Source organism: Tympanuchus pallidicinctus, unplaced genomic scaffold (assembly GCF_026119805.1).
Source record: "Tympanuchus pallidicinctus isolate F22 unplaced genomic scaffold, pur_lepc_1.0 scaffold3, whole genome shotgun sequence".
NCBI lineage: Eukaryota > Metazoa > Chordata > Aves > Galliformes > Phasianidae > Tympanuchus > Tympanuchus pallidicinctus.
Genome location: NW_026294747.1, coordinates 17,599,415 through 17,626,759, shown reverse-complemented (window position 1 = coordinate 17,626,759; position 27,345 = coordinate 17,599,415). Strand labels below are relative to the sequence as shown.

The 27,345-nt window shown below is 34.9% G+C and overlaps 1 protein-coding gene across 1 annotated transcript in view; it reads left to right on the top strand.

Annotated features, from left to right (window-relative positions):
* Positions 1-26,900, top strand: part of LOC128085530 (golgin subfamily B member 1-like) — a 44,180-nt gene extending 17,280 nt beyond the window's left edge. Inside the window, exons 15-29 of the mRNA XM_052693110.1 lie at positions 997-1,106; positions 1,961-2,087; positions 2,930-3,060; positions 4,524-4,633; positions 4,920-5,088; positions 5,436-5,540; positions 6,151-16,977; positions 17,247-17,398; positions 18,135-18,294; positions 21,209-21,361; positions 22,383-22,550; positions 24,015-24,112; positions 24,421-24,555; positions 25,390-25,504; positions 26,272-26,900. Of these exons, the coding sequence (XP_052549070.1) occupies positions 997-1,106; positions 1,961-2,087; positions 2,930-3,060; positions 4,524-4,633; positions 4,920-5,088; positions 5,436-5,540; positions 6,151-16,977; positions 17,247-17,398; positions 18,135-18,294; positions 21,209-21,361; positions 22,383-22,550; positions 24,015-24,112; positions 24,421-24,555; positions 25,390-25,504; positions 26,272-26,430 (12,719 nt within the window). The 3' untranslated portion in view covers positions 26,431-26,900. The remainder of the gene's footprint in view (positions 1-996; positions 1,107-1,960; positions 2,088-2,929; positions 3,061-4,523; positions 4,634-4,919; positions 5,089-5,435; positions 5,541-6,150; positions 16,978-17,246; positions 17,399-18,134; positions 18,295-21,208; positions 21,362-22,382; positions 22,551-24,014; positions 24,113-24,420; positions 24,556-25,389; positions 25,505-26,271) is intronic.
* Positions 26,901-27,345: the final 445 nt, after the last annotated feature.

Genomic DNA, 27,345 nt, shown 5'->3' with positions numbered 1-27,345 from the left:
AAAGCTGAGCATTCCCAGTATGACCTAACAGTTTTGGGGTTATACTTCACTGATGCATAAGTAGAATGTTGTCTGGACTTTGCATTTTATGAAGACAACTGTGTATTGATACGGTTAAGTTGAAAGCTATATCTGCAATTGTCTTACTTTCAGTTGAAGTATGGAGCCACCTTTATTTTCATTTCTTCTCACCAGCTGTTCTGTTTTGTCTGCTTTGCATGATACACCTATTACCTAGTCTGTCTACCCAAATGTGTTTTGTCATATCACAAAACAGATGGGAATGTACTTAAAATGAAAAAGCATTTCTAACAGCGATCAAGATGCATACCTTAGCTTTCATATTCTGAATTTATTCAGTGTGGTTTTTTGTTTTAAACAATGATTCTGTATTTGTCTTTAAAAGAATGGTATTATTGATGTATGATAAGATGGTTTGATACCAGTTGCAGTGTAACGCTTGCTTGTGACTTCCTCAAATTATCATACTCGTACTAAAATTGAAGTCGAAATAGACACGTTATTTACATGAAATTGATGTGATTGTTCACATTACAAAAAGCACAGCTGTCTCAGCTGATACTATTATACAAATTGGGTATATTTTAACCTGGTAAATCAAAAGCCTATATAATTTGGCCTTTAATTGATTGGATTTATTATTGTTACTTTAGCATAAACTCACCCTTTCCAATCTCTTGTATTAAGACTTTCTTTAGAGTGACGAAGAAGTAATGCTAGACTTCAGTTTGCTTCTTCTTAGTGAGATAGATATACAGTCTTTATTTTTGTGTTCTACTAAGTAACGTTGGAGGGAAATCACAAGGTGAATGCTGTGGATTGCTTCTTTAATCTTGTTCTGTCAGTCATTCATAGGGACTTCAGCCTGTCCCAGGTCTCTTTTCATGTAGTAGTGTCTGATATAATTGTAATTCCTTTCCTGTGGCACAAAACTGATTGAGGATGACTGGTTCTTTCCTGGCTGCTCTGATCCAGCCATAGTCTCAGGGCAACAGGAGCTGGAGGAGGAACTGACCACAGTTCAAGGAATGGGCAGGCTGGATCAGGCGGGAAGAAAAAGTAATCAGAACAACAGGAATCTTCAGGTGGGTTAAAAGTTACCTATATCTATTTTTACCTGAATGTTAATGAAAATATGATGCTTTACAGTTGGATAGGTTAAGGGCTTATGAGCTTAGATCTGTTATGTAAGTGAATACTAGGTAGATTTGGTAGTAAATTTTAAATACCTGTGAATGTAGCCAGAAGATGAGGAGCAATTCTAGTGGCATCACAGTTCTCTGTTCCTTGAGTCACGAGCCTGCTTAATTTTACGTTGAAAAATTGTGAGTCTCCTTCTGGAGTAATTCATATCCTTGTAGCTGTGTACATGCTTCATATGCTAAGGCCATGTTTTGTGTCAGATACAGTCTTTATTAATTTCTATGCAGGGAGATTTATAGAACAGTTAGTAATTAGTGTCAGTTCATTTGAGTTAACTTTTTGGTACTTGGTGCTGTTACTTGCAAAAAAAGAAAAATCCCAGTATTTTATAAGAATAATTAGAATGTCACTTGCATAAACCTGCTGTTGGAAGAATAATTTTATGTTTAGTTAATTCCAGTACTTCGATTTTCAGAGGATGCTATTAACTGTGGAAACTGGAACTAATTAACGTTTCCAAACATAATTATCTGTTGGCCTCTCAGATGCCTGAAGGTGTCTTTAGAGCTGTAGTAGGTCCTCCACAAAGACTGTGGAAGATTCTCCTTCTCTGGAAATGACAGTTTAAGGCTAGACAGCTGTCCATAGTGGTCACATGCTTACGTTTATGCACCTGAATCACTTGTTGCATTTTATAATATTTAACTGAAACTACACTTCCAGTAACAGAACATGTATTTTACCCTTCCTTCTTTTCTTCTTTTAATTAAATGTCATTCTTATATTTTGCACGTAGGAAGAGTACAGCTTTGATAGAAAACAATGCTTTCAAGAAGCATTGAATGTCACCCTGGATAGCACTGATTCAGCTGAAGGAGAAAATATGGGAGGTTGGTGGCCAGAATACACTTCACCTAATGCAGGTGTGATAGAGACTAGACAGTTTATTAAAGCATGCACAGCCTCTGTATTTTGTGTCTATTTTTGTTTTCAAAATTCAACTAACAACCCATTTGTGGTGTATCCTATTCTTTGTTGAATTTTTTTGGCTTGTGTTTTCTTCTGTTTCATTTTAAGCATGTGCGTGCTGGATGAACTGCCTAGTTTTGGTTCAGAAGTAGAATATAAATATTATTAAACACTGGAATTGTTTGAGCCTTGCTGCCTGTGAAGTACCCTACGTAGCAAGATCGTGTGGTTTTTAAGTTGAGTCTTGTTCCTGTGAGTGTGTTTCCAATCTATGTAACTGTTTTGTTTGGAAAACAGAATTATATTGCACTGCTGTGTGCTTTGTTTTAAAGATCAAACAGCTGTTTTTCAGTGTGGATATGCTCTTCTGTCTGTGGTATAAGCTACTAGTATGTATTGTTAGTAAAATGCAGTAGATGCACTTGCAAATTTTGATATAGACCAGTTTACTTTGTTAATATAGCTTAAAATCTGATCTTGTAAGTATATTAACTTATGATTAAAGTAACATCACTCTTATTATTAATTGGGACACAATATTGATTAAAATATTTCTGCTAGGTTCTCTATGAGTTACTGAGTTTTGCAAGTAGATCTTAGTTTTTGAAAAGTTATGGGTATGTTTATCATTTAATATTTGCATGAACAAGACCTCAAGCATTTCCGTTGGAAGTGGTTGAGATCTAATTGTGCCCAGAAATGGCAAAAATTGTGAATATAAAGGTGAAAGTCTTCTAGACTTAAGGATTTTTTAATAGATCTTTCTTGAAATAATTCTTCCTTTTGACTTAAATAGGCTTACGGAGTGTAGTTGAAGAGTTGGAATTGGAAAGAAATCAACTGCAGGAACAAATTCTGTTTCTAGAAGAACGTTGTCAGGATTTGGAAGATAGATTGCAGCTTCAAGGTAGAATGGAAACTCTTCAGGTGAGCTTTTGCACTTCCCTAAAAACTGCTATTGTTAACGTAATCGCTTAGTTCTCTCTTCATATTCTTACAACAGCCTACAGTAGCACAAAAGTGTAAATTTGCAGCTAGCAAAAATACCTAAAACCTATTTTATAGTTTCTGTTGGCTGACAGTCTACACATGCTATCTTATGCTCTAAAGTTTAAGCCTGTCACTTCTATTCAGTAAAAGTAGAAGTCAGTGCATTAAAAAAAACTTAGTTGAAAGTAAGCTTCATTAATTGTTGCAGAAACATAGTAAAGGTCAAAATAATTTGTATAACTTTCTGTAGGATGCCTTTGTTAAAAGAGCAAGAGCTGAATTTTTTTTTACTACTAGAAGAAGTCTCTGTCACATCCCTCAATTCATAATTATAACTCACATACCACGTACATATAATATATGCATAATATAAATACATAACATATTTTAATGTATGCTGCAGTGAATGCATGAGAAGAACAGTAACATAAATACTTAAATCAGAAATTTTAAATACTTTTATAGTATTTCCTGACTAGTAAGTTACTATGTTCAATACTTTCTAAACCTAATTTCCACAAAATGACACAACTGATCTCTTCTCATGGTCCTCAAGCTTGGTACATTGCTCCTCATATTCCTTACCTGCTAAGTTGCACCTATTCATTTATTTATAATTAATTTAAGATACAAAACAAACTTATTAATATCTGAGAATCTTTTAACAAAACCTTTTGATACAGGTAACGTTTGATGTAAAGGAAGAAGGGCAGCTATTGAGGGCGGTACAGGTGTGTTCTGCCTCCTCCAGAATGCTAGCTTATTTTCATTAGAGGTGACAAGTTTGCCACGTTTGTCCTTTTTGATGTTGGTTCTGAGTATGTGTTTTGCTTTTTGGTTGCCATTAGATTTTTTTGTGGTTTTATTTTTGAATGAGTGCTGTGAATCTGACTAGAGTAGGGCATTTGCATTGTTTTTTGTTGTTTTCTTTTTTAAGTGTGTGAATGGAGCTTGCTTTCTTTTTCTTCTTTTCTCTGCAACTCCCTTTATGCTAATTTAGTCTCCTGCAGATTTTTTGCATTCCTTCAGGTTGAAAAAAACATGCCCCTTTATCTTCAAATCAATGAGGAAAGTGTGTTTTCAAAGCAGATAGCTTCCCCTTTTGAAGATCAATTAAATAAGGTGCCTTAACACAGTGTGTGTGTGGCTTTGGGTATAGAGCAACAATCCTTGAGTTCATTCTAGTATAGCATCACTGTAGGAAGTATTTCTGAAAGGTGGGTTGCATCTATCTGAACTTGTGATATTAATGTTGTATTTTGAACTGACGAGTGCTAATATGCTAACAGTCTCTTGTTACATAAGATGTAAATCTTCTAATGAGTCAGATTTTTGGAACTCTAGTTCTCTTATGCTATTCTATGTGTGCAGTAATCCTCTTGATTAACTTTTTGTTGCAGAATGAAAATGAACGTTTTCAAAGTCAGCTCACCCAGTTACGCAATCAACAGATTCGAGATGCCGAAAAGCATCAAATTCTGATCTCTGGATTGAATGAGCAGCTGAAAGGGTAAAATAAAGGCTCTTTATAACTCCATTGAGGATTTGCTTTCTTTGCTTTAAACTTAAATTTCTAATGGACCAGAAGTGTCATCTGTTAAAACATGTAAACTTGATACTTGTTTCTGATTGCAGTCAAGATACTTTTGGACTTGGAAGTTTAAATGGAAATTGTAGAAATGATTATTCTTTTAGGAGCACAGTCTGGGGACTAATAAACTAGAAAGCCTAAAGCAAACTTTGTTTTCAAGATGGAATTTAGTTATCAAAGATATATGTATGTGCTTTCTTCTCAGGTTGAGCGATCGAAATAGTTTCCTTGAAACTTCACTTGGAGAAAAAGAAGAAAAACTGCTAAGCTTAACAGGAAAACTGGAACAAATTGAAACTTTGAGAAAACTGCTTCAAGAAAGGGATCTGTTGAACAAAGAGCTGGGAGAGAAGTTTGTGCATAGTGAACAAAATGTAAGTCACTAAATAGTATGTAATTTATTAGAACTGGTGAACATTGGCCTTAACTTTTGATTTGTATTCCAGAAGTAAAATTGCTGTTTTTCTAGCCAAAGGATTTGGCTCTTTTGTTTCATTGTAGCTTTGTTCACATCATCTAATTACTTTGCTTAAAGTTGGGTGTAACGATTACTTGCCACACCACAGTGATTTGCATGAATGTATTGTGTATTTTGAGTGAAATGTTGTCTTAATTAATTTCATTATATAAATACCTCTTTTAGGTAAGTTCAATCTTACTATTCTAACATCACATTTTAAATATGTTTCTATGATCTAAATCTTTATTTTTTAATACTAAGCTGAAAGAAGCCTTAAAGAAATGCAGTGTGTATGAAGTGGAGAACGCTGAGCAGAAAAAAGTCATCAGTGATCTAACAGAAAAAGTTGCTACACTGAAGGAAAAGGTAACTCATAAAATAAAAATAAGGATCTTTCTTGTATTTTGAAATGGTTCATTTAAATGTGAGAAAAAAAACCAACAACCTTGAGCATTAATTATACTGCAGATTTTATACACTGACCTTTCTGTATGCTAAAACGATCTAAAATGTAACATTGTCTTGTGATTGTACTGTTGGGTAGGTCATTGTTACAGTTCATAAAAGTATCATGGTGTTACAGTTGGAAAGAATATAATGGAGAAATGGAAAGAAACAAACAGAAAGAATGCTCACCCATATTTAAAGATTCAGGCTTGGGATGAAAGATTCCACAAAGAAGGAATTTCCAAAAAGAGATCCTTCCCTAGTGCTAGTCAGCCCTTAAATGGGGTCTTCTGGCCACACAGGTGAATTGCTTTCACCTGTGCTCCCACAGCTGACCCAGTCCTTGCCTCAGGTGATCAATCGGTGGTTCAGGCTGTGACTCAACGATTTCCATACAGTCATTAGTTCAAGGATTGTTTGTGAGTGATGGATTAGTCTAAATATTAGGTTTACATATGGAGTGTATCTTCCATTTTCCTTCTAATGTACCTTTTAATTATTCTTGTAACATTATTTTCTTGATGTTTAGACTTTGAAACAAGATGATATGGTGGAATCAATGCAGCTGGATCTTGACCAGACAAATGAGGAACTTGACAAATTGAATACGAGCCATTTAGAGGAACGATCTCAACTTATTCAAGATCTCCAGAAACGTGAAAGAGAAATTGATCATCTTAAAGAAGCACTGGCAGAAAAAGAGAGGGAGTTATCTGCCTTGTCTTTGAATATGACGGAATATTCAGAACAAGTTATCATTCTGAAGCATCAAGTGCAATGCAAAAATGAAGAAATACGGGGGATAGAAGAGGCTTTATCGAAGGCTGAAAGGGAGGCTGATTTACTGAAAGAAGTACAAACAGCTGATGTAAGAGATACAAGTGTGAAAATATCTGTCCTTTCTGAGAAGAGTAATACAATGAGACTAGAACTGGAAAGAATTAGAGTTGAAAATGAAGCTAAAACTAAAGAAAATGAGGAACTGATAAGACAAATCAGTGAGTACAGCATTACAGTTAAGGATCTCCGTTCTGAAATCAAGGCCAATCATGTCGCATACCATAACAATCTTATGGAGTGTGAGTCACAAATTACTTTGCTGAAAGAACAAATTAGCAAATCATCTGAAAAGCTACAAGAAACTGAGACTAAACAAAGAAAAGAAGCTGAATATTTGAAATCTCAGATTGAGGAAAATAACACTCTGAAAGAAAAATGGAACAGTTTGCTTAAAGAGAAAGAGAATAAAGAACAGACTCTTGAAAATGAGTTAAAATCTATTAAAGATTCATACAACAAACTAGTTTTGGAAGATGCTAAAAAAGATGAAGAGTTGGCTCAGTTATCTAGGAAGCTCACAGAACATACTGAACACCAGGAAACAATTAAAAAAGAATTACAGGAGAAACAAGAGATCATTATTTCATTAGATAAGAAGCTTGAGTTTTTGGAGCAACAAAATGAAGAGACCAAGCTTAAATTAACTGAAGATCTTAAAGCCAAAGAGACATGTTGTGAAGAGCTTAGTAACCAATTAAGTGAAATACAGAAACAAATTAACAAGATGGAAATAGAGACACAGGAGAAAGCTTCAGCTAATAAGCGGTTGCAGGCAGATCTTGAGGGGAAAGAAACAAAATTGGCAGAGCAAGTGAAAGCAAATGAACATCTGAAAAAAAGTATAGGTAAAGTGAAAAAAGAGAAGCAACAGTTAGTCAGTGAAAATGAGAATTTGTCCAAACTTCTGGATGTGAAGGAATGTGAATTATTAAAGAAAATCCAGGCTGTAGCAGAAATGGAAAGCAAGTTATCTGTTAGCGATGCTGAATACCAAAAAACTCTTTCAGTACTAAACAGTGAAAAAACCACTCTAGCAAAAGAGATTGAACAACTCTCAATAGCTGCAAAGCAAAAAGAAAATTCAGTTGCAGAACAGCTGCAGAAGAAAACAAAGGAATGCAATGTGTTAGCTGGTCAGTTGTCTGAAAGCAAGGAACAAGCACAACAGTTGAGTGAACAAATGCAATCAGTTCTCATTCAACTGAAGGATGCTACAGACAAAGAAACAAAGAAAGAAGAAATGTTAAATAGTAAGTTATCTGAATGTAGTATCCTAATACAAGAGCTCAGCCAAAGTAAGGAAAATAATTTACTGCTGCAAGAGCAAGTTCAAAGATTAACTTTGGATTTTGAAGCTAAGAGCAAGAGTCTAGAAGAAAAAATCCTTCAATGTGATTCACTGCATAAGGAAATTGAAGACAGTAAATCTTATATTGTAGAGTTGCAGGAAGAAATTAAAAATCTTAAAGAGGACAAAACAAAGTTATCTCAGTGGGTAGGAGAAAGAGACCTGACTCTAAAAAGTCAGGGTTCAGAACTTGAAAAGTTTCGTAAGCAGGTTTCTGACAAAATTGAAGAAACTTCAGTGTTAAATAATCAGCTACAGCAAGTAAGCAAAGAAGTGACTGAGCTTAAGCATAAAAAGGAGGACCTTTCAAACCTATTGAGCAAGAAGTCACATGAATGTGAAATTATTCAGTCACAGTTGGTACAGCAACAATCTGATACAACTTCTGCAAGGCAACTAGCACACACAGCAGCTTTAGAAAATGAAAAATTGAAAGTAGAAATTGAAAACCTTAATGGAATGATAACGAAAAAATCAGAAGAAATAGCTACTTTAACTTCACACTTGTCACAACAGAGTCATAGTATTTTAGCTCTGAAGGACCAAATTGATGGCCTCATGGTTGAAAAAGAAAACCTAAAAACTCTTGTGGAAAGGAAAGAAATTCTTATTTCTGAGAAGGATGTTTTTCTACAACAAATGAAGGATAGTAAAATGGCAGGAGAAGGGCAGTATTTGCAAGTCATTTCAGATCTGCAAAACCAAATACAAACCCTAGGTTTTGAAGCCAGCCAGCTTAAACAGACAATGCAGGAAAAAGAAAATGAATGTAAGAAGCAAGCTCAAGAATTAAAGTTACTAAAAGATAAATCTGAAGAGTCTGATATACTTAGGGTTCAACTGTCTGAGAATATGGAGGTTATTTCTGACCTTCAGTATCAACTTAGAAATTTGACAGCAAAAGCAGCACAGTTGAATGATTCAATTGCACAGAAGGATGAATGTTTAAAACAAAAGATAGATGAATACGTTAGTTTAAAAGCATGCCTTTCTGATGTACAGGAATCATCCATTTTGCAGCAGAAACAGTTAGAACTTTTAACTTCAGAAGCAGAACAATTAAAAGTACTTGTTTCAGAGAAAGATTTAACTGTAAATAATATTTCATTGTTCAGTGAGAACTTAAAGATGCAACTTCAAGAAAAGGAGAATGAATGTGTTGTCTTAAGGAAACAGGTAGTGGAGCTGGAGGAAGTAAAAGTGAATTTACAGAAAGAAGTACAACATCAGAAGAACGTAATAATAGAAAAGGATCAGTCCTTATCAGAAAGCGAATCCTCTCTTTCAGAAAATAAAACTCTTCTCAATGCTCTGAAGGAGAAAGCACAGGAAGATGAAGAGAAGATAAATTTAATCTCTCAGCTCCAAAGTCAAGTACATGTACTAACACAAGAACTACAAAAATCTAAGGAACTAATCCAGGAGAAAGAAGATGCCTTTTTGTCTCTTCGGGAAAAAATTGAAGCACAGTATGAACTAAGAACAGAGTTTAATGCAGCTCTTAATAAAAAAGAAGAAGTTATTGCCGAACTGCATAATTCTGTGAAGGAGAAGGATTCCAGTCTACAGTTGGCAAATAAGAACATAAGCGTTCTCTCTAATGAGATTGAGATTCTCAAAGAAGAATTAGAAAAAAGTGGTGCAGCTATGAAAAACCTTACTAAGGAATTTCAGGAGAAAAATGAAAGCTTTAATATTAATCAGAAGAAAGTTGATTCTTTGACAGTTGAGCTTCAGACTGTGAAAAGTGAACACTGTAAAGCACTAAACCAAATAAGTACATGGAAACAAGAATTACAGCAAAAAGAATTGGCTGTAGAGTCTCTGCGTTTGACTTGCACTGAACAGGCAGATAATATAGCATGTCTAAAGTTGGAGTTGAATAATGTAAATTCCAAATCATCTCAAGACAGCCACGAAAGTGCACTTTTAATAGGTAGTCTGCAACACCAAGTAGAGGCTTTAGTGAATGAAAAAAATATGCTACAAGAAGATGCTGCTAAACTTATGGCTGAAAACACACAACTTGTTGCATCTCAAAATCATTTGGAGAAGAAATTGGAAGAGCTCCAAGAAATGAATGGAAAACTAGAAGCCAGTGAGAATTACTCAAGAATGCAGATAGATGCTGTCCAACTGCAGATGAAGACTGAAAAAGAGAAGTTACAGATGCAGGTTAGTGCGAAGGGTGAAGAACTTTCTAAATTAGAACTTAAATTTGAAAATCTAGAGCAAAGTCTGCTTGAGTCAGAAAACAAATGGGTGACAGAACTTGATAGGGCAACTTTAGAAATTAAAAATCTTACTGAACAATTGAACTGTTTAGAAAGTGAAATGAAATCCAAGGATAGCAAAATCCAGTCTTTACAGGAGGAACTGGATCTTACCAAAGAGGAAATAACTCAAAGCTTGTCTCATTTACTTAATAGTAGGCTTTTATGTAAAGAAAAGAATGCAAAGACTTCAGATTCTCAACTGCAGCTAACTGATGGTAAAATACAATTGGAAAAATTCTCCACTCTGATATCTACTATTTTAAGCAAAGAAGTAGAAAGAGAACAATTGCAGCTGGTTCTTTTAGAAAAACAGAAAGAAATAGATGTCATAAAAGATGAATTAAAAAATATGCAGTCACTTGAGAAAGAGAAGGAGTTGCTGCAGAATGATATTGATAAAATGAAGGGTACCTATGAATCTGAAATTGAATGCCTATCACAAGAAATGATTGCTGTCAAGGAAACTTTATGTAAACAAGAATCTCTTTTGCAAGAAAAGAATGGGCAGATTGAATTTCTTCAGGACAAGATAAATAAATCAGAAGAAGTAGTAAGGACCAGTCAAGAAAAACTGCATGCTGACGGCAAAAAAGTAGCAAGTCTCCTTGAAGATATGGGAAGAAAAGATCAACTCATAGAAGACTTAACTTCACAAGTAAATCAGCAAAAGGATTTAATTTCTGGTCTAAGCCAGCAAATGAAAGAAAAGGACTGTTCTGTTACCCAGATCATGGAATCATTGTCTAGTGAAATGCTGAATTTTTCTGAAGAGAGGAATACATTAAACAGCAAATTGCAGGCTCTTGAGTCTGCTCATAATCATTCCATAGGAGAACTAAATCGAGTGTTGCAGGAACTTGAGGACTGTAAGAAAGAGCTGGAATGTAGTCAGGTTGTATTAAGCAACAGAGAAGCTGTTTTTAAAGATTTAATGAAAGAAAAGGAGGAGATGTATCTTAATCTTGAGAAACTTGGCAAGGAAAAAGAGAATCTGAAGAAGAAACTTCAAGCAGCATTGATAATAAGAAGAGATCTAATGCAAAAAGTCGCAAAACTAGAGAAGAGTGGGCAGGAAGAAATAGAGAAAGAGAAAGGAAAAAGAGAGGGGTTGTTGAAGAAAGTTGAGGAGTTAACGGACAAGCTGAAACTAGCTGAAGATCAAAATATAGATTTTGAGACCTATCTTGGAACTCTGAAGCAACAGTTTAGAGAAAAAGATGTCAAAATAAGTGACTTGAATGATATCTTGTTGGCAAAGGCCACTTATATAGAGGAACTTCAGGCCAATATTGCAAAACTAAATGATGTCATTGCTGAAAAACAAATTATCTGTGAGCAGAACCTAAAATCTTTAGAGGAAAAAGATAACATGCTTGCTCATATGCAAACTATGCTTGATGAAAAAGTAAGAGCGTATGAAGAGAAACATTCACAGCTCTTAATAGCTCTTGAAATGATGAACTCTGAAGTTAAGGAGGAAGAATTGTTGAAAAATTCCAGTTCTGAAAAGCTCAGTGCCAGGGACAAGAGAAAGTGTTTGGACTCTAACAATGAAACTAATGTAATTCAGTTAGAAAAAGAAGACTTGCAGAGAGATCTTTTGGTCAGGGAAGAAGATGTAAGAAAATTTCAGAAAGAGGGGACAGAGGACACTAAACTTACAGCAGATTTTGATGAACAAAAACACTTGAAGAATGTCAAACTAGAGCATAAAGCTCTCTGGGAAGATCTTCAAAGAAAATTTAAAGAGTTTGGCTTGAATCAATTAGAAAAACATCTTGGGAAAGAGCTTGTCTCTCCTAAGACGGGAGAAGAAGAAAGTGACCTAAAGAATTTGGAATCCAACAAATCAAGAAACAAGGTTCAGGCTGCATCCTTTAAAGAGTCAGAAAACCTAATCACTTCGGTGACAAGTAAAGATACTGAATTAGAAGAACTAAGAGACAATTATGCAAAGCTTCAGGAGGAAACAGAAATGTTGAAGGAAGAGCTGAGAAAAATATTAGTTGAATTTGGTGGTGGTGAAATAAAAGCAGTTGACTTAAACTCCATGATAGAACAGGAGCAGTGCCAGGAACAATGTAAAGATAGCGTTTTGGAGGATATAAAGCAGCTACAGACAAAGCTGAAAACATTCTTGACTGAAACTGCAGACATGAAGATGACGCTGGAACGTGTAAATAATGAGAAAGAAACGCTTGTTAAAAAAAATGAGGAGGATTACAGGATGAGCCAGGAGAAGCTGCAGAAACTGAGAAAGGAAGCTAATAAGGAAATTGCAGAAAAGAATGAGGAAATAGAAGCTTTGCATTCTTCACTTAAAGATTTTAAGGAGAAACTTGATCTTGAAAAGGAATTGTTAAAAGAAGCTCTAAAGGACGGCCAAGAAGAAATCCACCGTTACAAAGCAGCACTTGAAGAAATAAAGAATGAAAAAGAGGAGCTTGTTCATCATTTAGAGGAGTCCAATTTGAAACTAATCAATAAGAAAAGGGAGTTAAAGCATGTCAGTGAAGAAAACAAAAAGCTTCTGACAGAACTTTGTTTGCTACGTGAGAAGGCTGAGATAAGTACTCCTGTAGTGTCATGCAAAGAGTTTAAAGAAGAAAATGGTACTGAAAAAGAACTGGTAGAGTTTTGTTCAGAAGGTGGTTCTCTTCAAGGAAAATTACAAAGTAAAGGCACCTCTTTTCAACTATCTAAGACTGGTTACTCTGGGAAAACTACTCTGAAAGAAGCAGTGGACTATAAAATCCAGAAAGAAATGGAAATTGTTCAAGAGCCACTGGCAAAAACTGTTAACGTAGGTGATTCTAAACCACAAGGGCAAAGGACTATAGCAGAAGAGAAGTCCAAAGACCATCTTCAAAGAAAATTACAAGCAGCTTTAATATCACGTAAAGAGGCTCTGAGAGAAAATAGATATCTAAAAGACCAGATTGATAAGCTGTTACTGGAAAGAGAGGAACTGGTGAACAAGACAAGTACGCTTGAACGCTTGTTGTTAGAGCTTGGTAGAGAAAAGCAAAGTTCAAATACTGTTTCTGTATTGTCTGAAGAGGAGAGCCTTGTTTCTGAAAATGCTAGACTGTTGGCTGAAAATGAAAACCTCACTGCTGCATGTGAAAGTCTTAAATCTACGATGGAGACAATAGTTCAGGAAAAAGAGGCCTTTTCTTTCCAGCTAAATACCTTAAAAGATTCTCAGACAGTTGAATTAACAGGTTGGAAGGCTAAACACAGTGAATTAAAGCAAGAGTATGAATCCCTCCTTCAGGCTTATGAGAATATTAGTAGTAAAATAGCAGATATGAGGCAAGTTATTGATGTCACTAGAAAAGAGAAACAAGAGGCTATTCAGAGACTCAGGGAAGGGGAATCAGAGAAGGAGGCTCTTGAGGAACAGTTTCAGAAACTCACTGATGAAAATGAATTGATTAAGGATCAGCTGAAAAAACTCAGTGAATCCAAGAAATTGGAAGTTGATGAATTACAGAGTAAAGCAAAAAGGCAGATATGTGAACAAGAGGCAAGAATGGAAGAACACCAGACTCGTCTTCATGAACTCACTCAACAGAATAATCAGCTAATGGAGGAAAATGAACAGCTGAAACAAACTTCTGAAAATTTAAAGCAGGCTTTAGAGAAAATTCAGGATGAAAATGACATCCTTCATAATAACATTGCTGTAACTAAAGCAGCTCTGGGAGACCTCCAAGTTCAGATGGAAGTGTACCAAAATGATATGCAATCTAAAATCAGAGATGCGTTATATGAGAATGAATCATTGTTAAAAGACATTAATGTTTTAAGAGATAAACTTTCTGAAAAGGAACAAGAAAGAAAATTAATTTCAGAAAAAGTGAAAGAAACTGAAAAGTCTTTGGACCATAAAAATCATTGTATTACAAAGCTGAACATGGAGTGTAAAAATCTTACACGAGAAATTGTTAGTCTAAATGAAAAAGTTAAGATTTTAGAAGATGATAAATGTCTCTTACAAGAGGAATTAGAAAATGCACAAGAAAGTTCTTACAAAGTAAAGAATGAGAGGGAATTCCTTGAGACAGAATTGCTTAATCATATTAAAGAGGTTGATCATCTTACTGATACAATGAAATCAGCACAAGTGCAGAATAATGTACTTTTACAGCAACTGGAAGAATTAAAGGCAGAGAAGTGTAATGTGATTAGAGAAAAAGAAGAACAGCAGCTACAACTAGTAAAACTGTTTGAGGAGAAGGTGAAATGTGCACAGAGAGATAATAGTGGAAATAAAAACAGAACAAAAGAATTACAAGAACTTTTAAAGGAGAAACAGCAGGAGATCAACCATTTGCAAAAGGATTCTATAAAATTCCAGGAGCTGATCCTGGATTTGGAAAGGTCTGTGAAATTGTCACAGTCAAAAAATGAAAAATTTGAAAAAGATTTAAGTAATATGTCAGAAAAGCTTACCAAATCGAATGAAGAAATATCCCATCTCAATGAAAAGCTGTCTTCACAGGTGAACTTGTTGGATCAGTCAAAGAAAGAAGTAGACAGGCTTACAGCTGAGAATCTGAATTGGAGAAATGAACTTAAGAGGAAAGAAGATGAACTGGAAATCCAGAAGAGAAAATATATGACAGAACTGGAGCTAAATTTTAAACAATTAAAATTGGTTCACAAAGGAGAATTTTTGAACTTAGAGGAAAGACACAGTGCCCTTCAGAGAGAAAAAGATAGGGCAATTAGTAAGATTCAAGGATTGCAAGAAGAGATTAGCTTTAAAGACTCTGAAAACAAGAAGCTTCAGGCAGATTTGAATGCAGCTTTGGCACGCTTAGCTGCTTTTGCGAAGTGTATGTCCTCTCTTCAAAATGACCGGGACAGGGTAATCACTGAAATGAAAACCTGGGAAACACAGTTCAAAGAGGCTATCCAGAGTAAAGAGATACAAATAGAAAACAGTAATAAAAGAATAATGTCCCTGCAAGATGAATTGAAAGACAAAATGACTCAGATTCAGGAACTGAATATCAGATATTCTGTGGAACAGGAAACAAAGGATGAACTGTATTTAAGGCAAAAATCTGCTAATATGCCATGGCATGAAGAGCTCCGCAAAATAAAGGAAGAAAATGTACTTTTTTTTAATAGGCAGCAAGAGTTGGAGAATGCTCTGCAGTCAAAAGAAGAAGCTTTGCAAGCGCTCCTTAAGGAAAATAACTCTCTTAATCATCTCATAGAGAATAGTAAAAGTTCTGGAAGTGAGATGAAAGTTCTGGAAAGTAATTTTACAAGACAAGAACAAGAACTGCAAAACCTTCTTGCTGAAAAGGAAAAAATTAATGCTGAGTTGGAGAAACAAATTACTATTTCTGAGCAAATGAAAATCATGCTGAATAATAAGGATAAAGAAATTTCCTTACTCGTTTCTTCAAAAAGTGATGGAATTTCTGACTATCTGATTCAGGTACAGACTCAACATAGAGAACAAATCAAAGAATATGAGCGTCAGTTCCATTCACTACAGAGAGAGAAAGAACAGTCTGAGGAGTCCTGTCAAAAGATGGAAAATGAACTGAGAAATCTCCAGATGAAAGCAGATAAGGCAGGTCAAGATAAGGCTGCAATTGCCAGTGAACTAGATGCTTTTAAAAAGTCAATGTCATCTCTTCAGAATGATCGCGATGACCTTTTTTCAAAATACAAAGAACTGGAGCATCTTCACCAAAATGTCATTAGTCAACGAGACAATCTTATAGTTGGCAATGCGAGTGAGAATAATGCTTTGAAACAAGAATTAAGGGTACTACTTAATCGGATAGATGATCTTCATTCTGAAAATGCAATGCTAAATGCCCAGCTAATAAAGTATAGGGAAGATCTTAACCAAGTTTTATCTCTGAAAGATCATCAATTAAAAGACTTACTTAAGCAAAAATTAGATTTCATTAAAGGCCTTGAACAGGAAAAATATGATCTTCAGAAACAAATAAAAGAGGTGCAACTGTCCAGTCAACTGCAAATGGATACTGTTGTATCTTTGGAACATGAAAATAAAAAATTAGTATCTAAAGTAAATGATTTAGAATCTTTAATTGCATCATTAAACAAAGAGAAACTTGTTTCTGAGTCTGGAGAGAAACTGTTAGCTAGTGGTAGCATTCAGAAAAAAAAAAGTGCATCCAATGGACTGTATGGAGAAAAACTTCAGAAGATTGACAGTGTCCAGAAATCACTAGGCAGAAATACTAAGGATGCAGATGGGGAACACAGTAAGACATTTCAGAAACTGGAGCATGGATATGAACCCGATGCTTTTACAGAGATGATAGTAGAAGTTCAATCTCAGAATAGAGAGCTGAGATCCCAGAATGAGGCCTTTGGCAAAGCAATGACTGCTCTACAAAATGATAGAGATAGGATAATAGAGGACTTAAATATACTTCAGAGCAAATACACATCAGAACTCAAGTCTGAAAAAAAGAAAGGAGTTGAACTTGAAGCTGAATTTGGTAGCTTTAAATCCCGTCTTGTCAGTATACTCAAGGAAAATGGTCTTCTGAAAAAGGTACTTTTTGATCCTGCAAATATGGTTACAGTTGATCAGATTGCTGATGAAATTGAAAATCTCTGTAGGACATTTGTCACCCGTGAGCTGGAGATTAGCAGGCTCTCATCTGAATGTGGGAATTATGTTCAGCAGATTGAAGCATTTTCCAAGGCTATGGCCAGTCTTCAGGATGACCGAGACAAATTGCTTCAGGAGCTCAGCAAGCAGAAGGTAGCTTCTGAAACTAAACAGGGGGGCACAGCTTCATTTCCCATTGCTTGCAACAGCATCAATGATATAAATTATTTTAAAAGTAATTTGGATGTGCCTCAGATTGATAGGGAAAGATTGGTAAGTTTTAACTGGCTACGTTGCTTTTTTTTTTTTTTTTTTCCATTTAATGCAGAGAATGCATGACTTTGCAAATTACATGAGTGCTATGAAAACATAGTATGACTAAACAAGATGTGTAAAATCTTGAGAGTTTAGAAAATGTTCCTGTTAAACAAAAGCAAATGGGAAAAGCAAAGCAAAAGAATTCTGTACTAGAATTCTGGTACTAATAAAACTTCAATTATATACTTTTCCTTCGGTTTACTAATCATGTTTATTAAATGTAGGCTAAAGAAGGAGCCAGCCTTGCAACTGTTGAAATATCAAAACTGAAGGCCAAGGTTGATGATTTGGAGAAGGCATTACATCAGACAAAAGCCTTCCAAGCAGAAACTGAGAGAGAAATTGCATCATACCAGAGTGAAATTGCTGGATTGAGGTATAAATGTTTAAGTTAAATTAACAAGTGATGCATGAGGTTTTTGCTTAGAATTCTTCATTGAGTTCAATGTGATATATAACTGACAAAGAAAATGATGTATAATTTATCAGAAGAATATTTTCATAACGTGCTCGGTCAGCTTCCACGCAATTTTCTTTGTTTACAGTTATCCTTGTATCTTTGCCTAATTATCTCTTTATTGATGTAAAATTTCAGTCTTGAATGAACGTCTTCTCTCCAACTGGTGACTTCAGTGTATGGATCTAAAATTAATGGATCTCATTTCTGTGCTTGATGATATCATGTTGTTGTCTCAGTAAAAGTTACTGTTGACAAACCTGAACATTTCCTCCCAATTTTTTGTTGTTAAGTATACATCTGAAATATTGCAGATTTGACTCAACTGCATATTGAAAATAGTCTTCATTTCACATTTGAGGAATGTTTTTTTAAATTCACATGTCCACTTCTACACTGTTGACATCTTCTATCACCTATGACAAATGAATAATGTCACACCTTGTGTCTAATTCTGTGAATGCTATTTTGAAGAGACATCTTCAAATGGAAATATGTATTGAGAATACTCATAAAATGTACCACATTTGCATGTAAGTTTTTTAAAATTGCCATGACTTGTTCTAGAAATAACAATTTATACAGCCTTATTCTTTTCATTGACTTCTGTATAGTATATTTTCATTTAATAGCTAGTTTTTTATTTCTCATTCAGGATGGAAAAGAACCTCCTCCTCTCAGAGTCCCAAGCACTGCGAAATCAATATCAAATGACAATTGCTGAGAAAGACCGTCAGATTGCAGAACTGCAGAAGCTGCAAGAAGACATAATTGTTAAAAAATCAATCTCCACTGGCAACATTTACCCAGTCAAGGTAAACAGAATATAGCAGGAGGCATCAACCTACTTCAGTTGATTCACTGTACTAAGTTTGCAGTTTGCTTCCTAAATGAGAATTATCTAGTATGTTAGTCTAAATAGTGAAGGCTAATATGCTATAGAGCGTAGTTCACTATTCTGGGGGCCAGTCCAGTAGCAAGCTACAACTACATCAGATCACTGAGTTGCAATAATTAAGAACACTTTTCAAATGGAGTCAGGTGTGTTGATATTGATCCACTTCTTTTAAATGAAAAAAAGAAGTTCGTTACATTTATAAAATAACAGAGAAAACTCACAGAATCACAGAATCACCCGGGTTGGAAGGGACCTCAAGGATCATGTAGTTCCAACCCCCCTGCCTAGCAGGGCCATCAAACATACACATTTAGATCAGGTTGCCCAGGACCCCGTCCAACCTGGCCTTGAACACATCCAAGGATGGGGCATCCACAACCTCCCTGGGCAGCCCGTTCCAGGGCCTAACCACTCTCCTTGTAAAGAACTTCCCCCTAACATCCAACCTAAATTTTCCCTCCCTCAACTTGGATCCATCCTCCCTCAACTTGGATCCATAAAAACTCACTGGTGCAATCCATTTTAATGGATAAAAAGCATGCGAAGAAACTTCATGAATAAAAGAATAGTTATAAAACAAAATGTGAAGAACTGTCATGAACCAGTAATGGTTGTTAATTCTTAGCCAATAAGGAGTATCAATTTGTTATGGTTAAACTGTAAGATAGCTGTATTTTCTCTTTACAGAGTTGATAATGTTAGTAAATTCCTTAAGTAATTTTGTAAATTGCTATTTTAGGTTAGTTAAATCTAGAATAAAATATGAAGAAGTTCAAAGTTGGTGAATGATCATGAGCATGATTCAACAGCAGACAGGGTGTTGATAAATACAGAGATCTATATTGGAAAGGGGGGAAAAAAAAAAAAAGAGCAATGCGATTTATAGCTTTGTCACATAGTTTTATCCAGTCAAGAGGGATGAAGCTTTCAGATAACTCTCGGAGGAATTCCTACATAGTAGCTGAGGTAAAATGTGTTACGTTCTTAGGTGGAAAATAACTTTGGGTCTATAATTCTTGTGCCAATTTTCTGCCTATCATGAGTAATTTGCACTATTATAAAACCAATGTTGCTACTTGTTCCTATGAGATACATTCAAAAGAGAAGTAGAATGCTGTATGATGATTTGTAGGGTGCCAACAATGTGTTTATCAGTTACCAAGTCCTTGCTTGCTCTTAGGCTTAATTAGCTGCCAGGCAGCCTGTGGCACAGGCTATACTTAGTTCTTTTTCTCTCAGCTGAAAATGTCATGTATACAATGTTTTCCTGAGCCAGTGTTTATAATAATCTGCATTTATGTATAAAATCATTAAATGCAGAAGTAGCATAACTTCTCTTGAGAAATAAACATCTTACGTTTTTTTAAATCCAGTTTTAAATTTGTCTAACTGATGTTATTGATACAGATGAACAGGTTTACTTGCTTCCATCTTACTTTAAGAAAAACAGCGTTAATTAAGTTTTTTGGATGTTGAAAAAATGGTGGATAAAGTGACACAAAGCATGTTACAGTACACTTCACCTCAGCTTCACAGAAGCATCGCAGTAAGAATGTTTTGAAAGAGTGAAAACATGATGCAGAAAATAAGAGAAGATTGAGATTTGTTCATGTTAAAGAAGAAATTAAAAGAGATAAACAGTCTCATTGTACTGTAGGATGTGTGCATTTGAACTGAGAATCTTTAACTTCTTGTGAATCCAAGATAAAGAGATAAGCAAAACTAGTCAAGATATGTGCTCTTTCAGGTAGCATGAACGTTTTTTAGATGTATGATTTCTACAGACTGTTTTCAGGTACATGTTATTAACAGGATCAAAAAGAAATTTGATAATTTACATTGATAACAACAACATATACTTGATGCTAGCAAAGTCATAAGAGCCTAAATCAATCTCTTAATTATTTGTCGATGAGAATAGAACCTAACTGTGGGGAGAAGGGAGACAGATGCCTAATGGAAGCACTGTTGTCCTTTCCGTGAAGCAGCTGGAGTTGTTTCTGGCAGGAACAAAATACCAAATTTAGAAAGACAGCAGCTGAGACCCAGTTGTCTGCTTTCATAGATTATCATTAAAGGTTCAAGGAAAGTGTTATTTTGGAATAATGTTTTCATTTGCTTTTTTCTGTACCAAAGGAAGTAGAGGTAAGGCATCTTCCATTAATTTCACTAAAAACAGTGTTTCGGCTGGTAAAATTCATAGCTGTCATATACTGTTCATTTTTTTGTGTGTTCAAGATGACAAACAAGGGCTGCTGAACTGCAGTGTCTGCTGGGTTACGAAGTACCTTATGTGGTAAAAGTCTTTATTTCACGATTTTATGAGAAAATAGATTCCAGAAACCACTGAAGATGGCTTACTTTCCTTCATTGTTAGAGATTAACATCATAGCATTGGCCTGCCATGTACTCACAATCTTGTCCTTTTCTATTAGTGATAAAGTTGAATTCTTTTTGTGAATTGGGCTTTTAACTTTAAGTTCGTATTTAAAAAACAGCTGCATTCACCCTGTTAGGAATGCCATTTTTTTTTTTTAAATTAGAAACTAGATTTTTAAAAGGTATTTTAAATTCATCTGCCTTTTCTGTTTTTCCACTTTCGTGCTTCACACTGTTTGCAGTTTTTTTTTTTTCAGTGAAGTTTGTAGATTGAAAACTTTTAGAAGCAGATTTTTATGTAAATGAAGTTTCTTCCACATGTCAAATAAACTTATAAGAAGGAAATTATTCTGTTTAAAGGGAATCATTATGTAGTCCATATATATATTTAATGTTGAATTATTTAGAAAATTCCTTTACTGTTTAACCTGAATATACTGATATTTCTTAAGGCTTTAGAAACTGCCTCTCTTGCTGGATGTGCAGACACCCCTGAGGAAGTCAAACATGTTTTGGCTGAAAGGAATCAGCTTCAGAGTGAGCTACAGCGCTGTCTTCAGGAGATGCACCAGAAGGATCTGCATCTACATCAGGTTAATTCAAAGGTAACTTAAACCAACAACTGTCATCCTAAATAGTCAATGTGAATCTGAGCTATTAAAAGCACAGAAATATGGCTAAACTGGGTGGTATCCTTATGATTGAAACTTCGCTTCAAAACTTAGAATTCTTCAAAACATTCCATTTGGTTCAGTCTAGAAATTGCAATGTAAACTCAGTATTACATTTATGCTGTTGCCTTCCTTATTTGACCAAGAGATGTTTATTTGAATTTGCATTCTGAGGAGATTGATAGAGTATTGCTCAACTTGAACTCAAATTAAAGTATTTTTCTTTATTCTGTATTAGACAGAAAAAGATGACTGTCTTAGCTGGAACAAAATTTTGGCTTTCTCATACCAAATGTAAAATACCTCAAAAATGTTTCCTCACAGTGTTTTTATGAACCTTTCAGTGGATTTGCGTGTGGATGTGTTGAGTTTTGCTTGCAGAAGTTTGTAAATGTTTTTGGAAGTAAATGTTTTCACTAAGCACTTATCCTGCTTTGTGTGTCTTGGTATTCAGAACAAATTAGATTTGTTGCATTTCATCTGTAATTGTGTCTGTTTTTACTGCTGCACCTGAACATTTTATGAATCTAGTGACAATTTCAACCAACTTTTGAAACTGTCATAGCAATCTCAACCTCCAGGTGAAGGTGAATATTTGGGAAAGGGTGAAGAGCTGTATTGCTGTTTTGTTATTGAAAATATTAAAAGTTGACTGCTTTTACATGCCTCAACTTCCTGATGAACATCTTTATTCCTGGAATTACTGTTTTGAGTTATTGATTACAGAGACAATACTCTTTCTGTTTTTGTTTGAAGATTTTGTTACTTCTACTTCTCATAAAACAACTAGTTAAATCTTACTAAGCTGACCTTGCCAAAAAGTGGATGAAAATAGTATGCAGTTACTTTCAAACTTTCAACAACAGATCTCATGTCTAGTAATTTCCTGGATGATGTAGTTTTTGTGTTTGCTTTATTGTGTTTTTTGAATAATTTAAATGATAATTTCTTTCAGAATCTGCAGTCAGCAGAAGAGAATGCTGTGTTGTCTGCCCAGCTGAAAACTCTATCTCAGACTCTAAGGGATAACCAGCTTCGTTACACTGATTTGCAGAATCGTTATTTAAGACTGGAGAGGGAATATCAAACAATGCAGGTGACATCCTTCCAGGGCACTGTTCAGGTAAATGAACACAGAGAAAATTCTTAGGGCTCTTTTTATTCTCGTGTTTTTGCTGGCTTTTGTGCTAAACAAAAATAAATACTTAAAAAGCATTTACGTACTGTTTTTTAATTGTTTTGTTGATACAATAGTCTATGATACCTTGAAGATAACTTTTTTTATAAAGCTGGTTTTTTAATTAGATTTTTCATGAAGCTCTTTACAGATGCTATTTTCATTTTGAAGCGTCATCTTTTTTGAATTGGCCACAACTGGCAGGATAATTGGATGATCACCAATCAATGGATTAGCAAGATTCAGTGATAGTTTCACAGCAGTCACAAACCATTTTGCAAAGTTATTTGTAATATTTTGGGAAATCAGATAGATTTAATCAGTTCAGCATCTCAGTACCCCTTACAACCCATCATACACATGTAAGCTTATCTCTTTGAGGTCCCTTCATTTCTAAAATGTTTTCCTCTGCTACCTTTCTTAGTAAGTAATGACTGATAAATGGAAGACCCTAAAATATTATGTGGATTCATATATAAGCCCTTTCTAGAAACAAAAATAATGGGGAGAACTGTATACTGAAAAAGAAATTAAATCTCTACTTCTTAGAGAAGATTCAGGTTCCATTTCCTTCACATGTTGTTTACAAAGCATGAGGCTGCTTAAGTGCAGTTCTCGGTGCTTCTGCACTACATAAAGCTCTGAATTTAAACATTGCTTTATGTTAGTCATAGTCTATCTGGAAGAAAATAAAAGGGAGACCTACTTTATTCAGTCTCACATTGTCACCTGTTCTGCAAGTACACATAGCCATCTACTCCCAAGCATTTATTCAGTGTCAGTCCAGGTGGTGATCCCAACCTGTGCATCACTGCATCTTATTGAATATACAAGTATTTCTGTTCTGCTGTTTGTGTTACACCTTAGCAACAAGCTGTGAAGCTAGAGCTAAGTAACTAATCCAAATATTCAGATGTTATCATAAGGGGACAAAATATAATGGGGTGTTCTGTGTCTAGAGTTCACAAATGTGAGAAAAAGAATACAATACTGTGTAGAACTTTTCTGCTGCCTCTGTTTGAACTGGCTTGTCTGTATGGCTTGATATGCTACAGATATTTTGTCTCAGATTTTGATAGTAGAAGAATAGCTATGCTATTAAGGAAACTGTGCTCAGTATGTTATGTTACTGTGTGCATTTGTAGATGTATTTCTTGCACTGCAGACATGGCACACAGATTGCTGTGTTGTACTGCATACATGCATCTTCCAAGTCCAGCAGCACACAGAGACAGTTGTCATTTTTTAATTAGAAGACTTAGTTTTGTAAAATTGTGGTTTTGGAAATGTAATGATTGAATGACACGAGAGTTCTGTTCCCCTGTTGTGTGTTGCTCATGGCTTCTTTAACTGAATAAAGATTTTTTTACGACTACAAAAATTGTGACTAGCTTTTTCCCCTTTTAATAGGATGAAACTAGAGCAGAAGTTCCCCCTGGAGCACCACAGGAAAGATCTACAGTTATTGTTGAAATAGACAATATGGAGCTAAATGAACTCAGAAAAAGGTCAGAATTGAAGAGTGTGTATTAGCAATATTGTTTTTCTAACAGCTGTATTGTAAGTGCATAAGTAATGCTTTTCTCCCTCTTTGGGGAAAAGGGAAGGATGTGGATTTACAGTACATTAAATGTGTCAGTCATATTCTTACAATATTGTTTGGTTTTATTTCAATATCTCCAAATCTAATCTAACGAGGCTCATTAAAGTTGAATCCTTATCCCCAAACAGAACATTCCTAAATAAAAAAAAAGAAAAATGAATTGATTATTTCAGTACATAAAAATATTGATTTCATTTTTCATTTTATTTATAGGCTTGCAGACACTGAGCAACAATATGATTCAGTGCAGCAGGCTCTCTCACAACTGACACAAACACTGGCAGAAGAAAAGAGAAGGAGAGAAGCTGCAGAAGAAGCTCTTGGACTCTCTGAAGAGCTAAGTAACAGGTAAACTGTACTGTACTGTGAAACATTTTGGTTTTTTTTCTTTTGAAGGTATATGATGGATTGTTATATTTAAACCCTTATGCAAGTATGAAAAAACCTGCATATTCGGAGAGCTTAAACCTCTTTCCTCTTCTTTCTTCCTCTTGAGGCTCAGCTTCTTTTTGAATAGGTTCATCCTGAGGTTTTCATTTACAGTAGCCTAAAATAAATGCAAAGTGTACTACAGAACTGAAAAACTGTCTGATTTTTTTTTTTATTTGCCTTTTATTTTTAGTGATGATTTTTCCTGTTGATGTTAGATTTCTGGTAATAGAATAGAAACTGTAAGTGTAGAACCTGTAGCAATAAAAAAAATGCATGTGTGACTGTTAAAAATCTAGTTCTAACTCTGTGGATCAAGAAAATGTTATGGGCCTTTGATTTTTATTGTTCTTATTTTTAATTTAATCTCTTGCTTCTGAATGACTCGGTGTTATTTTTGCCAAGTTAGAAGAAATATACATACTGAAACTTTAGTACAGGCATGGGTTAGATTTAAAATATCACAAGTCATTTGCCCAATTAAAATCTTCGTTACTATTGTAATCTGAAAATTACTGTTTAACCAGCTAACAATGATGAGGATTATTTAGAATAAATAACACCTTGAGAGTAGTTTGCAAATAGCTTATGTTGTCATAAGTCTCTAAGTCTTACTGCTTTTTATGGGGAGCTCCTTGCAGCAATTTAAATGTATGAAGTGTTGTGTTGTTCTTTGGTCGTTTTTTTTTTATGTAAATTTGGTATTTTGGAAGAGCAGGTAATTCAGTATTCCATTGTCTAACTTTTCTCTAGATTTGAAGTCAGTAGTTACAGGCCTGTACCTAGCGAGTACACTGTTCAGATGGAAACCGAGGGGGAAAGGGAAGCCTTAATCATCAATCCTAGTGAACATATTACTGTAAGAAAGGTAAGTAAATAAAAAGCTTCTAAAAAGCCCAGATTATAAACTGCCTAAGTGGTACACATGTTGTATATTGTTAATTGTAGGTAGCACTGAAGGCATCATGGTTCAGTATTTTCTTTCATGCTACTCTTCCTTTCTTTGGTCTTCTTCTTCTTTACCTCTCTGTCTTTCATTCATTCTTCAAGTGCAGATTTCCCTTTTGAATTTCTGGGAATTGCTGACTGTAGATTATCCTCTTTGTATGTAAATGCTGGCACGAAGCAGCTACTTGTTTAATCTGCCATTAATCCAAAAAGCTGATTGAAACATTCTTTTAATTGTGTTACATATCATGGGTGTGTTGGCTACAGAGGGGTCTATTCAACATAGCAAAGTAATGAAAAAATTTATTTCTCTCCTGGGTTGTGGATGGTAAATCAAATATAGATAGCTGTGTAAAACGTGCCACATTACGTATGTTCAAACCAAAATACCAGAGATCTATAAGTTTAATTCTATTGCATATCAGGCCATTAAATACAGTTTATATGCATAATAATTATATGTTTTTGTCTCTAGTATGCATATGTAATTACATAATATACAAATACTTTGTGTTCATTCTTACTCCCCTTTTGTTAATGCTGTTCTTTTATCTTTAAATCATGTTTAAGTCCCATGGTGTGACATCTGTTGCTGCATCAGAGTTAGAATGTTTACGGTGCCAGAGATGTCTAGGTTACAATGGAATTGCTTCTTAGGTATTTATGAACACTTTGTTTCCTAACCAGGTGAAAAGAGGAGCCCTTTCCTTCAGAAGATGGCTTCGAGGACGAAGTCTTACCTGTTCTAAGCTGCTGACCTCCAGAGCAAAATCCCGTTATTTATTCCTTACATACCTGGTTACACTACATCTTATTGTTTTATTGTGCCTCACTGGTGTTCTCTGAATACACTGCATTTTCTGAGTAAATTATTTTCTTATAGGTAATGGTGTGCCAATTCAAGATGATAGATTTTTCACATGCTGCTGTTAAGCTATGCACTGGACACAGTTGTATATATTCTTGTTACACTATATGAATCTTCAGCTTCTTGTAAGAAATTTGTGTATATCACAGTTGTCCCAAAGTTGACTTGAATTGCTCTTTAACAGTGGGGTATTATATTTGCTAAGGAGAAAATATTGCCCTCGTTTGCCCTATAAAGAAACTGCTGCATACTAGTTATTTAATATTGCTTGTGAGTACATAATGAATGATTACTACTGAATGGGTTGTAAATGATATCTTTTCTAAATAAATTTTATTTTAAGAGTTGAACTATACATTTTGAAGGAATATTCAGCTATTACCGTTTATTGGCTTCTTGGTTACAACAGGAAGTTCTACAAGAGTGCAATAAAGAAAGAAGAACTGGATTTTAATTTCCTCTTATTTTCATTCAAAAAATAAGCTTAAGTCAATGTTCTTTGGCCATATTAAGCCTTTATAGTTTGCGTTGGCTGTTTCAGGGTACACAGGTCTGTATGTGGTAATGTGGTAAGGTGAAGTATAAGCTTCAGTCAAGATTGGGGAATTGGTGTGAAGAAATGTCTTAAGCATCCTATGTTCCTTTATTGTTGTTTCAGAGGTGCAATTTCTGTAACTTTTCACGTGTTTAAATTTACTTCTACTCCTCGTAGTCTTGATGGGTTTAAGTTTATGTATGTCTTGGGGCCAAATGTTACTTAGCTGCTCAGCAGATAAACTTCAGACTTATAAACCTACAGTCTTACATATTTTACATACTTTGAATTACGAACGAGGAGAGTTTGCATTTTTAACTGGGAGGCTATAAAAAGCAGGTGATTTGCACTCAGTTTC